At 47.3% G+C, this 18,941-nt stretch overlaps 1 protein-coding gene across 4 annotated transcripts in view; it reads right to left on the bottom strand.

The window, feature by feature from the left end:
• BPNT1 (3'(2'), 5'-bisphosphate nucleotidase 1) overlaps positions 1-18,941 on the bottom strand; it is a 133,309-nt gene that overhangs the window by 72,190 nt on the left and 42,178 nt on the right. For all 4 annotated transcript variants that reach the window (XM_088465602.1, XM_088465600.1, XM_088465603.1 and 1 more), the window contains one exon: positions 2,547-2,674. In XM_088465602.1, coding sequence (XP_088321728.1) covers positions 2,547-2,666 — 120 coding nt within the window. In that variant the 5' untranslated portion in view covers positions 2,667-2,674. The remainder of the gene's footprint in view (positions 1-2,546; positions 2,675-18,941) is intronic.

Below are 18,941 nucleotides of genomic sequence, written 5' to 3'. Positions count from 1 at the left end.
AACATGGGCATCATCTGACATCACACAGAGATATTACGCTAATGTAACCACTAGTGACCCTCATACAGCCCTCTGCATGTGACGGGAACATGGGCGTCATCTGACATCACACAAAGATATTACACTAATGTCACCACTAGTGATCCTCATACATCCCTCTACATGTGACGGGAACATGGGCGTCATTTAACATCACACAAAGATATTACACTAATGTCACCACTAGTGACCCTCATACAGCCATCTGCATGTGACGGGGAACATGGGCGTCATCTGACATCACACAAAGATATTACACTAATGTCACCACTAGTGACCCTCATACAGCCCTCTGCATGTGACGGGAACATGGGCGTCATCTGACATCACACAGAGATATTACACTAATGTCACCACTAGTGATCCTCATACAGCTCTCTGCATGTGACGGGTAACATGGGCGTCATCTGACATCACACTAATGTCACCACTAGTGATCCTCATACAGCCCTCTGCATGTGACGGGGAACATGGGCGTCATCTGACATCACACAAAGATATTACACTAATGTCATCACTAGTGACCCTCAAACAGCCCTCTGCATGTGATGGGAACATGGGCGTCATCTGATATCACACAACACAAAGATATTACACTAATATCACCACTAGTGACCCTCATACAGCCCTCTGCATGTGACGGGGAACATGGGCGTCATCTGACATCACACAGAGATATTACACTAATGTCACCACTAGTGACCCTCATACTGCCCTCTGCATGTGATGGGAACATGGGCGTCATCTGATATCACACAACACAAAGATATTACACTAATGTCACCACTAGTGACCCTCATACAGCGCTCTGCATGTGACGGGGAACATGGGCGTCATCTGACATCACACAGAGATATTACACTAATGTCACCACTAGTGACCCTCATACTGCCCTCTGCATGTGACGGGGAACATGGGCGTCATCTGACATCACACAGAGATATTACACTAATGTCACCACTAGTGACCCTCATACTGCCCTCTGCATGTGACGGGGAACATGGGCGTCATCTGACATCACACAGAGATATTACACTAATGTCACCACTAGTGACCCTCATACTGCCCTCTGCATGTGACGGGGAACATGGGCGTCATCTGACATCACACAGAGATATTACACTAATGTCACCACTAGTGACCCTCATACTGCCCTCTGCATGTGACGGGGAACATGGGCGTCATCTGACATCACACAGAGATATTACACTAATATCACCACTAGTGACCCTCATACAGCCCTCTGCATGTGACGGGGAACATGGGCGTCATCTGACATCACACAAAGATATTACACTAATGTCACCACTAGTGACCCTCATACAGCTCTCTGCATGTGACAGGGAACATGGGAGTCATCTGACATCACACAAAGATATTACACTAATGTCACCACTAGTGATCCTCATACAGCCCTCTGCATGTGACGGGGAACATGGGCGTCATCTGACATCACACAAAGATATTACACTAATGTCACCACTAGTGACCCTCAAACAGCCCTCTGCATGTGATGGGAACATGGGCGTCATCTGATATCACACAACACAAAGATATTACACTAATGTCACCACTAGTGACCCTCATACAGCCCTCTGCATGTGACGGGCAACATTGGCGTCATCTGACATAACACAGAGATATTACACTAATGTCACCACTAGTGATCCTCATACAGCCCTCTGCATGTGACGGGGAACATTGGCGTCATCTGACATCACACTAATGTCACCACTAGTGACCCTCATACTGCCCTCTGCATGTGACGGGGAACATGGGCATCATCTGACATCACACAAAGATAGTACACTAATGTCACCACTAGTGACCCTCATACAGCCCTCTGCATGTGACGGGAACATGGGCGTCATCTGACATCACACAAAGATATTACACTAATGTCACCACTAGTGATCCTCATACAGCCCTCTGCATGTGACGAGGAACATGGGCGTTATCTGACATCACACAAAGATATTACACTAATGTCACCACTAGTGACCCTCATACAGCCCTCTGCATGTGACGGGGAACATGGGCATCATCTGACATCACACAAAGATATTACACTAATGTCACCACTAGTGATCTTCATACAGCCCTCTGGATGTGACAGGGAACATGGGCGTCATCTGACATCACACAAAGATATTACACTAATGTCACCACTAGTGACCCTCATACAGCCCTCTGCATGTGACGGGGAACATGGGCGTCATCTGATATCACACAGAGATATTACACCAATGTCACCACTAGTGACCCTCATACTGCCCTCTGCATGTGATGGGGAACATGGCGTCATCTGACATCACACAGAGATATTACACTAATGTCACCACTAGTGACCCTCATACAGCCCTCTGCATGTGACGGGGAACATGGGCGTCATCTGACATCACACTAATGTCACCTCTAGTGACCCTCATACAGCCCTCCGCATGTGACGGGGAACATGGGCGTCATCTGACATCACACAACACAAAGTATACAGACCAAACATTCACCTTTTCCACTATGCCCAGATCTCCGCAGGTCATGACATTTCTGACGATGGTTCCGGCTTTATCAGCGACAGCGTACGCAGTGGCCACCAGTCTGGCCAACACACCGGGGGCTGAGGACATTGTCAGTGCTAGCAGAGATCAGAGAGAAAATAACAGTCATTAGTTACCCAGAAGGTATCATTGTCTTACTTACTCACACAGGCCTATACACACAGCCATGTGGCGGGTGTACCTGTCTGTATCATTGTATTCCTGCACACTATTACACATGCACACACTGCCATTTGCCGGGTGTACCTGTGTGTATCATTGTATTCCTGCACACTATTACACATGCAGACACTGCCATTTACCGGGTGTACCCGTGGGTATCATTGTATTCCTGCACACTATTACACATGCAGACACTGCCATTTACCGGGTGTACCCGTGGGTATCATTGTATTCCTGCACACTATTACACATGCAGACACTACCATTTACAGGGTGTACCCGTGGGTATCATTGTATTCCTGCACACTATTACACATGCACACACAGCCATGTGCCGGGTGTACCCGTGGGTATCATTGTATTCCTGCACACTATTACACATGCAGACACTGCCATTTACCGGGTGTACCCGTGGGTATCATTTTATTCCTGCACACTATTACACATGCACACACAGCCATGTGCCGGGTGTACCCGTGGGTATCATTGTATTCCTGCACACTATTACACATGCACATACAGCCATGTGCCGGGTGTACCCGTGGGTATCATTGTATTCCTGCACACTATTACACATGCAGACACTGCCATTTACCGGGTGTACCCGTGGGTATCATTGCATTCCTGCACACTATTACACATGCAGACACTGCCATTTACCGGGTGTACCCGTGGGTATCATTGTATTCCTGCACACTATTACACATGCAGACACTGCCATTTACCGGGTGTACCCGTGGGTATCATTGTATTCCTGCACACTATTACACATGCACACACAGCCATGTGCCGGGTGTACCCGTGTGTATCATTGTATTCCTGCACACTATTACACATGCACACACAGCCATGTGCCGGGTGTACCTGTGGGTATCATTGTATTCCTGCACACTATTACACATGCACACACAGCCATGTGCCGGGTGTACCCGTGTGTATCATTGTATTCCTGCACACTATTACACATGCACACACAGCCATGTGCCGGGTGTACCCGTGGGTATCATTGTATTCCTGCACACTATTACACATGCAGACACTGCCATGTGCCGGGTGTACCTGTGTGTATCATTGTATTCCTGCACACTATTACACATGCAGACACTGCCATGTGCCGGGTGTACCCGTGGGTATCATTGTATTCCTGCACACTATTACACATGCAGACACTGCCATTTACCGGGTGTACCCGTGGGTATCATTGTATTCCTGCACACTATTACACATGCACACACAGCCATGTGCCGGGTGTACCCGTGTGTATCATTGTATTCCTGCACACTATTACACATGCACACACTGTCATGTGCCGGGTGTACCTGTGGGTATCACAGACCAGCTCTGGGTGCCCTGACTTATTGCAGAGAGGGGGACAGTCCTCTATATGCAGTTAGACTGGTTCACATTGATGCACTTAGGACCGGATTCAGTGCTATAGTAAATACCGGTGTTTACGCAACTGAGCGATTATCTGTGTTCTACACGTGCTCCGGGCGCCGTGGCTACACGCTACGCCTCTGCCACCACAAAGTCTTTGGCTAGTTGTATAACCGGATTCCAAAAGGGAGACAAAGATGGACAAAGCCACCAATGTAAAGTAGATTCCATACTCCCATTACATCTCCAACACATTTATAGAGACCTGGGAACGTTTTGCTCAGGGCACTGGGGCATCTATATTCCCAATTGCTCATCAGCGAGCTGTACTCCCAAATCTTCATCCCAGGGAGTAGCGAAATTATACAGGGAAATGAAGACACTATCCAATAGTATCTTATAGATAACCGAGACAGAGTGAAGGAGCAGCTCCTTTTGGACACACAGCCCCTGAAAAGGGGTCACGCTTCTTAGCAGGGGACCCTGCGTGTTAGTCTTTTACACATAGGACTTGAGTTGGAGATAGGACCAATACTCAGACTGAGGAAAGTCTAGTTCCTCGCACAGACCTGGAAAGGAACGAACCACACGAGCGTACCAATAACACCCACACGAGCGTACCAATTGTCCCAAAATTCCTGGAGAATAATAATCATCAATTATTTATATGGCGCCACAAGTACATAAATAAATGACCAGTGACTTACAGAACAATACCATACAGGACAAGGACATGGATAATATACATTGCTACATTAGCGACCATAACACCCACATAACGGGCAGAGCGGGGTTAGGTGCCCTAGTGGGGAGTAAGAAGTAGATAAATGTAAAGTAGAGAAGCACAAGAGGGTAGAGGGCCCTGCATTCTAATGTCTATCTAAGCCCAGGGGGAAGTCAGGATTAGACATAAGTGAGTTCAATGGAAAGGGAACAGAGGAGAAAGTAAGGGTCTTGTCCCCTATCTGCAAATCAGGGAGTAATAGTACAGTGATGGCAAATATGTGCTATAGCACTTATCTTACCCTAAGATGAGGATCGGGGACTCACTTTTACAGAATGTGTGGGTCCCCAGAGACGCTCTGCTTAGGCCAATCCCATGGCTCCTGCGATGTCTCCCAGTCCCTCCGGGCCTATCCCATGGCTCCTGCGATGTCTCCCAGTCCCTCCGGGCCTATCCCATGGCTCCTGCGATGTCTCCCAGTCCCTCCAGGCCTATCCCATGGCTCCTGCGATGTCTCCCAGTCCCTCCGGGCCTATCCCATGGCTCCTGCGATGTCTCCCAGTCCCTCCGGGCCTATCCCATGGCTCCTGCGATGTCTCCCAGTCCCTCCGGGCCTATCCTATGGCTCCTGCGATGTCTCCCAGTCCCTCCGGGCCTATCCCATGGCTCCTGTGAGGTCTCCCTGGCCTGTCCAATAGCTGGGCTGCTGGGAGGACTATAAAAAGTGCAGGAGGAACCAGCCATTGGTGCCTTTCATTCCTGGATGCAGCAGCTGTGGCACCGGGCTTCTACGGGCCGGCACCCGGTGTATTGAGGATGCGGACTAGGCGTATTGTGAAGGCAGCTGCACCCAGTGTATACAGAACGCGGCTCAGCAGCTCTGCATCCTCTCCCCCCTCGGGCTCTGCACACACCTTCCCAGGCTCCTGTGTCTCTGGGTACAATAACCTGCATGCTTGGGAAAGAGACATTAGTTTGTTTTTAAGAAGCCCCTTTCTAAAACCTGAATGTGTTAAGGTTGAGAATGCCAAACTGATAGATACTTGCATTGGGAAGGATGAATGTCATTTACTATCTCCTGTGAAATGTTATATAGACCGGTTAGGAGACCGTTATACTGGATGATAAATCAGGTTGTGTTTAGGAAGTAACTGCTCTTATGTGGTAGATTAGAAAGGAGGAAATTGGGTGACTCCTGAAATGGAAGATGTGGTTATTTCTATTTTGAGAGACATCATGAATGGTTAAAAGGAACCCAGGGTGGATTTACCCCCCCCCCCCCCTGTGATATTGTGTATAAGAATTATATAAAAAGAGGGACTGTGAGTCCTGTATGGGTACATCCTTTATGTAGAATTACTGCCCTTTGATTTCTGTATGCTAAACCCCTGCAATCTGAGGGACGAGTCTTTAATACTTTGAGCCAGACTACAATTTCATCTGAATCCTACGAACAACGGAATTGCGGAGGATGAGGTTAGGGACAGGCAGTGCTAGGGGTAAGGAGGGGGTGCACACAGCAGTCAGGGTAAATGGGAATGAATACCAGGCGAAGGGGCCACACAGCCAGGGAGTGACAGGGGCCACAAATCCAGCAACACCAAGGACAGGGGGTCCCCACCATTCAGGGTGCTCCTCTACCAGCACAGTATACACCTGAGCAGCTGCGGCACCAGCTTCTGGAAGTGTTTCTGCAGCACCAAAGGGTCTGACATCCCCCTGAGGCACAGTGAATGGAGAGTGGTTCTGGCGGAAGCAGCGTGTGATGGAGAGGGACCGAAGTGAGTCGGGAACACGGGCCACAGGAAGGATAACAGAGACTGTGCCTGAGCGTCGAGCGGGCAGCTGCTGCAGAAGGCGGACACAGAGGGACGAGGAGCCGCAGGTGCCAGGGTGATTCTGGGAGTTGTAGTGAAGAGAATCTGCCGGTGGCAATTGGTTGAGAAGACGCCGGCTGTGATTGGTTCCTGCGGCACTGCACACAGGACAAAGGGCGCGTCCTGCAGGTTGCAGGCGGCAAGATAATTTTGACGGGCGGACCGCCCTTTAAATAAAGCCTGGGGAGAACACTGAAACAGTTCCATGTCTCGGCAGTAGGAGCCTGGGTGTTCGTAAGCGGTTCCGAGCGCCGATTGAAGGAGCTCGGTGGTGGCAGCAACATACACGCCCATTGCGCAGTGGGCAGAGTCAGTGACAGGCGGTCACTGACGTAAGCGGGAATCCCCGATACCCAAAGTTCCAGTGGGGATCAAACCCCGATCTGTGATCGGGAGTCTGGCTACTGTGACCGGATGGCCTCAGTCCATGAGAGTCAGACTCTCATTGGCTGCTGCACCCACTGCAGGAACCGGGCTGGACCTCGCTCATACATTCCGCCTTCCGGCAGTGGGTGATGGGAGAGACGTCTCTCCCATAGTGCAGAGGGGGCCGTGAGGATAGAGAAGCAGGGGGGGGGGGGGGCTCGGCAGGACCTGGGATTCGGGCCAGTATTGGCATTTTCATTTTATGCAAGTGGCACTGCATAGCAAGGGGTACTGCATGGGGGGGGACTTCTACTAAGGGCACTGTATAAGGGGCATTTCTGGGGCACTGCATAATGTTGCTAGAGTGACTACAAGGTGGTGCGCCATGTTGACACGGCCCCATTTCCCACTGACGACACCCCTATGATGTGACCACGCCCACTTTTTCGGGGAGTGCATACTTTGGGGGGGGGGGGGGCCCTCACTTTTCCAACTTGCCCTGGGCTCCAAATACCCTAGTCACGCCATAGGCCCCAATACATAATATGCCACACATTCATGCTCGTAAAGATAACATGCGACATTCATGCCTAGGATTCCCACTAAACTGTTTGTGGGGTGCGTGTCCTGCCTTATTTCTAAAGGGAAAAAAGCACCCCGACCTCCGGCGCAGTGCCCCGCTGAAACATCCTGCGGGTTACTGAGTCTGTATATGGGAGTTTGCGCTGAGTAATGGGATATGTGACACCTGTATATCTGTGTGCTCCTGAGTCTGTATATGGGAGACTGCGCTGAGTAATGTGATATGTGACACCTGTATATCTGTGTGCTCCTGAGTCTGTATATGGGAGACTGCGCTGAGTGATGTGACACCTGTATATCTGTGTGCTCCTGAGTCTGCATATGGGAGACTGCGCTGAGTAATGTGTCACATATCACCTGTATATCTGTGTGCTCCTGAGTCTGTATATAGGAGACTGCGCTGAGTAATGTGATGTGTGACACCTGTATATCTGTGTGCTCCTGAGTCTGTATATGGGAGACTGCGCTGAGTAATGTGATATGTGACACCTGTATATCTGTGTGCTCCTGAGTCTGTATATGGGAGACTGCGCTGAGTAATGTGATATGTGACACCTGTATATCTGTGTGCTCCTGAGTCTGTATATATGAGACTGTGCTGAGTAATGTGACACCTGTATATCTGTGTGCTCCTGAGTCTGTATATAGGAGACTGCGCTGAGTAATGTGATATGTGACACCTGTATGTCTGTGTGCTCCTGAGTCTGTATATAGGAGACTGCGCTGAGTAATGTGATATGTGACACCTGTATATCTGTGTGCTCCTGAGTCTGTATATGGGAGACTGCGCTGAGTAATGTGACATGTGAAACCTGTATATCTGTGTGCTCCTGAGTCTGTATATGGGAGACTGCGCTGAGTAATGTGATATGTGACACCTGTATATCTGTGTGCTCCTGAGTCTGTATATGGGAGACTGCGCTGAGTAATGTGATATGTGACACCTGTATATCTGAGTGCACCTGAGTCTGTATATGGGAGACTGTGCTGAGTAATGTGACACCTGTATATGTCTGTGTCCTCCTGAGTCTGTATATAGGAGACTGCGCTGAGTAATGTGATATGTGACACCTGTATATCTGTGTGCTCCTGAGTCTGTATATGGGAGACTGCGCTGAGTAATGTGATATGTGACACCTGTATATCTGTGTGCTCCTGAGTCTGTATATGGGAGACTGCGCTGAGTAATGTGACATGTAACACCTGTATATCTGTGTGCTCCTGAGTCTGTATATGGGAGACTGCGCTGAGTAATGTGATATGTGACACCTGTATATCTGTGTGCTCCTGAGTCTGTATATGGAGACTGTGCTGAGTAATGTGATATGTGACACCTGTATATCTGTGTGCTCCTGAGTCTGTATATGGGAGACTGCGCTGAGTAATGTGATATGTGACACCTTTATATCTGTGTGCTCCTGAGTCTGTATATGGGAGACTGCGCTGAGTGATGTGACACCTGTATATCTGTGTGCTTCTGAGTCTGTATATGGGAGACTGTGCTGAGTAATGTGTCACATATCACCTGTATATCTGTGTGCTCCTGAGTCTGTATATAGGAGACTGTGCTGAGTAATGTGATATGTGACACCTGTATATCTGTGTGCTCCTGAGTCTGTATATCGGAGACTGTGCTGAGTAATGTGATATGTGACACCTGTATATCTGTGTGCTCCTGAGTCTGTATATCGGAGACTGTGCTGAGTAATGTGATATGTGACACCTGTATATCTGTGTGCTCCTGAGTCTGTATATGGGAGACTGCGCTGAGTAATGTGATATGTGACACCTGTATATCTGTGTGCTCCTGAGTCTGTATATATGAGACTGTGCTGAGTAATGTGACACCTGTATATCTGTGTGCTCCTGAGTCTGTATATAGGAGACTGCGCTGAGTAATGTGATATGTGACACCTGTATGTCTGTGTGCTCCTGAGTCTGTATATAGGAGACTGCGCTGAGTAATGTGATATGTGACACCTGTATATCTGTGTGCTCCTGAGTCTGTATATGGGAGACTGCGCTGAGTAATGTGACATGTGAAACCTGTATATCTGTGTGCTCCTGAGTCTGTATATGGGAGACTGCGCTGAGTAATGTGATATGTGACACCTGTATATCTGTGTGCTCCTGAGTCTGTATATGGGAGACTGCGCTGAGTAATGTGATATGTGACACCTGTATATCTGTGTGCTCCTGAGTCTGTATATGGGAGACTGCGCTGAGTAATGTGATATGTGACACCTGTATATCTGAGTGCACCTGAGTCTGTATATGGGAGACTGTGCTGAGTAATGTGACACCTGTATATGTCTGTGTCCTCCTGAGTCTGTATATAGGAGACTGCGCTGAGTAATGTGATATGTGACACCTGTATATCTGTGTGCTCCTGAGTCTGTATATGGGAGACTGCGCTGAGTAATGTGATATGTGACACCTGTATATCTGTGTGCTCCTGAGTCTGTATATGGGAGACTGCGCTGAGTAATGTGACATGTAACACCTGTATATCTGTGTGCTCCTGAGTCTGTATATGGAGACTGTGCTGAGTAATGTGATATGTGACACCTGTATATCTGTGTGCTCCTGAGTCTGTATATGGGAGACTGCGCTGAGTAATGTGATATGTGACACCTTTATATCTGTGTGCTCCTGAGTCTGTATATGGGAGACTGCGCTGAGTGATGTGACACCTGTATATCTGTGTGCTTCTGAGTCTGTATATGGGAGACTGTGCTGAGTAATGTGTCACATATCACCTGTATATCTGTGTGCTCCTGAGTCTGTATATAGGAGACTGTGCTGAGTAATGTGATATGTGACACCTGTATATCTGTGTGCTCCTGAGTCTGTATATCGGAGACTGTGCTGAGTAATGTGATATGTGACACCTGTATATCTGTGTGCTCCTGAGTCTGTATATGGGAGACTGCGCTGAGTAATGTGATATGTGACACCTGTATATCTGTGTGCTCCTGAGTCTGTATATGGGAGACTGTGCTGAGTAATGTGCTATGTGACACCTGTATATCTGTGTGCTCCTGAGTCTGTATATGGGAGAGTGCACTGAGTAATGTGATATGTGACACCTGTATATCTGTGTGCTCCTGAGTCTGTATATGGGAGAGTGCACTGAGTAATGTGATATGTGATACCTCTATATCTGTGTGCTTCTGAGTCTGTATATAGGAGACTGTGCTGAGTAATGTGATATGTGACACCTGTATATCTGTGTGCTCCTGAGTCTGTATATGGGAGACTGCGCTGAGTAATGTGATATGTGACACCTGTATATCTCTGTGCTCCTGAGTCTGTATATAGGAGACTGTGCTGAGTAATGTGATATGTGACACCTGTATATCTGTGTGCTCCTGAGTCTGTATATGGGAGACTGCGCTGCGTAATGTGACACCTGTATATGTCTGTGTGCTCCTGAGTCTGTATATGGGAGACTGCGCTGAATAATGTGACATGTGACATGTGACACCTGTATATCTGTGTGCTCCTGAGTCTGTATATCGGAGACTGTGCTGAGTAATGTGATATGTGACACCTGTATATCTGTGTGCTCCTGAGTCTGTATATGGGAGACTGCGCTGAGTAATGTGATATGTGACACCTGTATATCTGTGTGCTCCTGAGTCTGTATATAGGAGACTGCGCTGAGTAATGTGATATGTGACACCTGTATATCTGAGTGCACCTGAGTCTGTATATGGGAGACTGCGCTGAGAAATGACATATGTGACACCTATATATCTGTGTGCTCCTGAGTCTGTATATGGGAGACTGCGCTGAGTGATGTGACACCTGTATTTCTGTGTGCTCCTGAGTCTGTATATGGGAGACTGTGCTGAGTGATGTGACACCTGTATATCTGTGTGCTCCTGAGTCTGCATATGGGAGACTGCGCTGAGTAATGTGATATGTGACACCTGTATATCTGTGTGCTCCTGAGTCTGTATATGGGAGACTGCGCTGAGTAATGTGATATGTGACACCTGTATATCTGTGTGCTCCTGAGTCTGTATATGGGAGACTGCGCTGAGTAATGTGATATGTGACACCTGTATATCTGTGTGCTCCTGAGTCTGTATATGGGAGACTGCGCTGAGTAATGTGATATGTGACACCTGTATATCTGTGTGCTCCTGAGTCTGTATATGGGAGACTGCGCTGAGTAATGCAATATGTGACACCTGTTTATCTGTGTGCTCCTGAGTCTGTATATAGGAGACTGCGCTGAGTAATGCGATATGTGACACCTGTATATCTGTGTGCTCCTGAGTCTGTATATGGGAGACTGCGCTGAGTAATGTGACACCTGTATATCTGTGTGCTCCTGAGTCTGTATATTGGAGACTGCGCTGAGAAATGTGATATGTGACACCTGTATATCTGTGTGCTCCTGAGTCTGTATATGGGAGACTGTGCTGAGTAATGTGATATGTGACACCTGTATATCTGTGTGCTCCTGAGTCTGTATATGGGAGACTGCGCTGAGTAATGTGATATGTGACACCTGTATATCTGTGTGCTCCTGAGTCTGTATATGGGAGACTGCGCTGCGTAATGTGACACCTGTATATCTGTGTGCTCCTGAGTCTGTACATAGGAGACTGCGCTGAGTAATGCAATATGTGACACCTGTATATCTGTGTGCTCCTGAGTCTGTATATAGGAGACTGCGCTGAGTAATGCAATATGTGACACCTGTTTATCTGTGTGCTCCTGAGTCTGTATATGGGAGACTGTGCTGAGTAATGTGATATGTGACACCTGTATATCTGTGTGCTCCTGAGTCTGTCTATGGGAGACTGTGCTGAGTAATGTGATATGTGACACCTGTATATCTGTGTGCTCCTGAGTCTGTATATAGGAGACTGCGCTGAGTAATGCAATATGTGACACCTGTTTATCTGTGTGCTCCTGAGTCTGTCTATGGGAGACTGTGCTGAGTAATGTGACATCTGTATATCTGTGTGCTCCTGAGTCTGTATATGGGAGACTGCGCTGCGTAATGTGACACCTGTATATCTGTGTGCTCCTGAGTCTGTATATGGGAGACTGTGCTGAGTAATGTGATATGTGACACCTGTATATCTGTGTGCTCCTGAGTCTGTCTATGGGAGACTGTGCTGAGTAATGTGATATGTGACACCCGTATATCTGTGTGCTCCTGAGTCTGTATATGGGAGACTGCGCTGAGTAATATGATATGTGACACCTGTATATCTGTGTGCTCCTGAGTCTGTATATAGGACACTGTGCTGTGTAATGTGATATGTGACACCTGTATATCTGTGTGCTCCTGAGTCTGTATATAGGAGACTGCGCTGAGTAATGTGATATGTGACACCTGTATATATCTGTGTCCTCCTGAGTCTGTATATAGGAGACTGCGCTGAGTAATGTGATATGTGACACCTGTATATCTGTGTGCTCCTGAGTCTGTATATGGGAGACTGCGCTGAGTAATGTGACATGTGACACCTGTATATCTGTGTGCTCCTGAGTCTGTATATGGGAGACTGCGCTGAGTAATGTGATATGTGACACCTGTATATCTGTGTGCTCCTGAGTCTGTCTATGGGAGACTGCGCTGAGTGATGTGACACCTGTATTTCTGTGTGCTCCTGAGTCTGTATATGGGAGACTGCGCTGAGTAATGTGACATGTGCCACCTGTATATCTGTGTGCTCCTGAGTCTGTACATGGGAGACTGTGCTGAGTAATGTGATATGTGACACCTGTATATCTGTGTGCTCCTGAGTCTGTATATGGGAGACTGTGCTGAGTAATGTGATATGTGACACCTTTATATCTGTGTGCTCCTGAGTCTGTATATGGGAGACTGCGCTGAGTGATGTGACACCTGTATTTCTGTGTGCTCCTGAGTCTGTATATGGGAGACTGCGCTGAGTGATGTGACACCTGTATATCTGTGTGCTCCTGAGTCTCCATATGGGAGACTGCGCTGAGTAATGTGACATGTGACACCTGTATTTCTGTGTGCTCCTGAGTCTGTATATGGGAGACTGCGCTGAGTAATGTGATATGTGACACCTGTATATCTGTGTGCTCCTGAGTCTGTATATAGGAGACTGCGCTGAGTAATATGATATGTGCCACCTGTATATCTGTGTGCTCCTGAGTCTGTATATGGGAGACTGTGCTGAGTGATGTGACACCTGTATATCTGTGTGCTCCTGAGTCTGTATATGGGAGACTGCGCTGAGTAATGTGATATGTGACACCTGTATATCTGTGTGCTCCTGAGTCTGTATATAGGAGACTGCGCTGAGTAATGTGATATGTGACACCTGTATATCTGTGTGCTCCTGAGTCTGTATATGGGAGACTGCGCTGAGTGATGTGACACCTGTATTTCTGTGTGCTCCTGAGTCTGTATATGGGAGACTGCGCTGAGTGATGTGACACCTGTATATCTGTGTGCTCCTGAGTCTGCATATGGGAGACTGCGCTGAGTAATGTGTCACATATCACCTGTATATCTGTGTGCTCCTGAGTCTGTATATGGGAGACTGCGCTGAGTAATGTGTCACATATCACCTGTATATCTGTGTGCTCCTGAGTCTGTATATAGGAGACTGCGCTGAGGAATGTGATATGTGACACCTGTATATCTGTGTGCTCCTGAGTCTGTATATGGGAGACTGCGCTGAGTAATGTGATATGTGACACCTGTATATCTGTGTGCTCCTGAGTCTGTATATGGGAGACTGCGCTGAGTAGTGTGATATGTGACACCTGTATATCTGAGTGCACCTGAGTCTGTATATGGGAGACTGTGCTGAGTAATGTGACACCTGTATATGTCTGTGTCCTCCTGAGTCTGTATATAGGAGACTGCGCTGAGTAATGTGATATGTGACACCTGTATATCTGTGTGCTCCTGAGTCTGTATATGGGAGACTGTGCTGAGTAATGTGATATGTGACACCTTTATATCTGTGTGCTCCTGAGTCAGTATATGGGAGACTGCGCTGAGTGATGTGACACCTGTATTTCTGTGTGCTCCTGAGTCTGTATATGGGAGACTGAACTGAGTGATGTGACACCTGTATATCTGTGTGCTCCTGAGTCTCCATATGGGAGACTGCGCTGAGTAATGTGACATGTGACACCTGTATTTCTGTGTGCTCCTGAGTCTGTATATGGGAGACTGCGCTGAGTAATGTGATGTGACACCTGTATATCTGAGTGCACCTGAGTCTGTATATAGGAGACTGCGCTGAGTAATATGATATGTGCCACCTGTATATCTGTGTGCTCCTGAGTCTGTATATGGGAGACTGTGCTGAGTGATGTGACACCTGTATTTCTGTGTGCTCCTGAGTCTGTATATGGGAGAGTGCGCTGAGTGATGTGATGTGTGACACCTGTATATCTGTGTGCTCCTGAGTCTGTATATGGGAGACTGCGCTGAGTAATGTGACATGTGACACCTGTATATCTGTGTGCTCCTGAGTCTGTATATGGGAGACTGTGCTGAGTAATGTGACATGTGACACCTGTATATCTGTGTGCTCCTGAGTCTGTATATGGGAGACTGCGCTGAGTAATGTGATATGTGACACCTGTATATCTGTGTGCTCCTGAGTCTGTATATGGGAGACTGCGCTGAGTGATGTGACACCTGTATTTCTGTGTGCTCCTGAGTCTGTATATGGGAGACTGCGCTGAGTGATGTGACACCTGTATATCTGTGTGCTCCTGAGTCTGTATATGGGAGACTGCGCTGAGTGATGTGACACCTGTATTTCTGTGTGCTCCTGAGTCTGTATATGGGAGACTGCGCTGAGTGATGTGACACCTGTATATCTGTGTGCTCCTGAGTCTGCATATGGGAGACTGCGCTGAGTAATGTGTCACATATCACCTGTATATCTGTGTGCTCCTGAGTCTGTATATAGGAGACTGCGCTGAGGAATGTGATATGTGACACCTGTATATCTGTGTGCTCCTGAGTCTGTATATGGGAGACTGCGCTGAGTAATGTGATATGTGACACCTGTATATCTGTGTGCTCCTGAGTCTGTATATGGGAGACTGCGCTGAGTAATGTGATATGTGACACTTGTATATCTGTGTGCACCTGAGTCTGTATATGGGAGACTGTGCTGAGTAATGTGACACCTGTATATGTCTGTGTCCTCCTGAGTCTGTATATAGGAGACTGCGCTGAGTAATGTGATATATGACACCTGTATATCTGTGTGCTCCTGAGTCTGTATATGGGAGACTGCGCTGAGTAATGTGATATGTGACACCTGTATATCTGTGTGCTCCTGAGTCTGTATATGGGAGACTGCGCTGAGTGATGTGACACCTGTATTTCTGTGTGCTCCTGAGTCTGTATATGGGAGACTGTGCTGAGTGATGTGACACCTGTATATCTGTGTGCTCCTGAGTCTGCATATGGGAGACTGCGCTGAGTAATGTGATATGTGACACCTGTATATCTGTGTGCTCCTGAGTCTGTATATGGGAGACTGCGCTGAGTAATGTGATATGTGACACCTGTATATCTGTGTGCTCCTGAGTCTGTATATGGGAGACTGCGCTGAGTAATGTGATATGTGACACCTGTATATCTGTGTGCTCCTGAGTCTGTATATAGGAGACTGTGCTGAGTAATGTGACATGTGACACCTGTATATCTGTGTGCTCCTGAGTCTGTATATAGGAGACTGTGCTGAGTAATGTGATATGTGACACCTGTATATCTGTGTGCTCCTGAGTCTGTATATGGGAGACTGTGCTGTGTAATGTGACACCTGTATATCTGTGTGCTCCTGAGTCTGTATATGGGAGACTGTGCTGAGTAATGTGAAATGTGACACCTGTATTTCTGTGTGCTCCTGAGTCTGTATATGGGAGACTGCGCTGAGTAATGTGATATGTGACACCTGTATATCTGAGTGCACCTGAGTCTGTATATGGGAGACTGCGCTGAGTAATGTGATATGTGACACCTGTATATCTGTGTGCTCCTGAGTCTGTATATAGGAGACTGCGCTGAGTAATGTGATATGTGACACCTGTATATCTGAGTGCACCTGAGTCTGTATATGGGAGACTGCGCTGAGTAATGTGATATGTGACACCTGTATATCTGTGTTCTCCTGAGTCTGTATATAGGAGACTGCGCTGAGTAATGTGATATGTGACACCTGTATATCTGTGTGCTCCTGAGTCTGTATATGGGAGACTGTGCTGAGTAATGTGATATGTGACACCTTTATATCTGTGTGCTCCTGAGTCTGTATATGGGAGACTGCGCTGAGTGATGTGACACCTGTATTTCTGTGTGCTCCAGAGTCTGTATATGGGAGACTGCGCTGAGTGATGTGATATGTGACACCTGTATATCTGTGTGCTCCTGAGTCTCCATATGGGAGACTGCGCTGAGTAATGGGATATGTGACACCTGTATATCTGTGTGCTTCTGAGTCTGTATATGGGAGACTGTGCTGAGTAATGTGTCACATATCACCTATATATCTGTGTGCTCCTGAGTCTGTATATGGGAGACTGCGCTGAGTAATGTGACACCTGTATATCTGTGTGCTCCTGAGTCTGTATATTGGAGACTGCGCTGAGTAATGTGATATGTGACACCTGTATATCTGTGTGCTCCTGAGTCTGTATATGGGAGACTGTGCTGAGTAATGTGATATGTGACACCTGTATATCTGTGTGCTCCTGAGTCTGTATATGGGAGACTGCGCTGAGTAATGTGATATGTGACACCTGTATATCTGTGTGCTCCTGAGTCTGTACATAGGAGACTGCGCTGAGTAATGCAATATGTGACACCTGTATATCTGTGTGCTCCTGAGTCTGTATATAGGAGACTGCGCTGAGTAATGCAATATGTGACACCTGTTTATCTGTGTGCTCCTGAGTCTGTATATGGGAGACTGTGCTGAGTAATGTGATATGTGACACCTGTATATCTGTGTGCTCCTGAGTCTGTCTATGGGAGACTGTGCTGAGTAATGTGATATGTGACACCCGTATATCTGTGTGCTCCTGAGTGTCTATGGGAGACTGTGCTGAGTAATGTGACATCTGTATATCTGTGTGCTCCTGAGTCTGTATATGGGAGACTGCGCTGAGTAATGTGATATGTGACACCTGTATATCTGTGTGCTCCTGAGTCTGTATATAGGAGACTGCGCTGAGTAATGCAATATGTGACACCTGTTTATCTGTGTGCTCCTGAGTCTGTATATGGGAGACTGCGCTGCGTAATGTGACACCTGTATATCTGTGTGCTCCTGAGTCTGTATATGGGAGACTGTGCTGAGTAATGTGATATGTGACACCTGTATATCTGTGTGCTCCTGAGTCTGTCTATGGGAGACTGTGCTGAGTAATGTGATATGTGACACCCGTATATCTGTGTGCTCCTGAGTCTGTATATGGGAGACTGCGCTGAGTAATATGATATGTGACACCTGTATATCTGTGTGCTCCTGAGTCTGTATATAGGACACTGTGCTGTGTAATGTGATATGTGACACCTGTATATCTGTGTGCTCCTGAGTCTGTATATAGGAGACTGCGCTGAGTAATGTGATATGTGACACCTGTATATATCTGTGTCCTCCTGAGTCTGTATATAGGAGACTGCGCTGAGTAATGTGATATGTGACACCTGTATATCTGTGTGCTCCTGAGTCTGTATATGGGAGACTGCGCTGAGTAATGTGACATGTGACACCTGTATATCTGTGTGCTCCTGAGTCTGTATATGGGAGACTGCGCTGAGTAATGTGATATGTGACACCTGTATATCTGTGTGCTCCTGAGTCTGACTATGGGAGACTGCGCTGAGTGATGTGACACCTGTATTTCTGTGTGCTCCTGAGTCTGTATATGGGAGACTGCGCTGAGTAATGTGACATGTGACACCTTTATATCTGTGTGCTCCTGAGTCTGTATATGGGAGACTGCGCTGAGTGATGTGACACCTGTATATCTGTGTGCTCCTGAGTCTGTATATAGGAGACTGCGCTGAGTAATATGATATGTGCCACCTGTATATCTGTGTGCTCCTGAGTCTGTACATGGGAGACTGTGCTGAGTAATGTGATATGTGACACCTGTATATCTGTGTGCTCCTGAGTCTGTATATGGGAGACTGTGCTGAGTAATGTGATATGTGACACCTTTATATCTGTGTGCTCCTGAGTCTGTATATGGGAGACTGCGCTGAGTGATGTG

The sequence above is a fragment of the Taudactylus pleione genome, unplaced genomic scaffold (assembly GCF_031769625.1).
Source record: "Taudactylus pleione unplaced genomic scaffold, aTauple2 ptg002044l, whole genome shotgun sequence".
Taxonomy (NCBI): Eukaryota; Metazoa; Chordata; class Amphibia; order Anura; family Myobatrachidae; genus Taudactylus; species Taudactylus pleione.
This window is presented reverse-complemented; position numbering and strand designations above follow the sequence as displayed.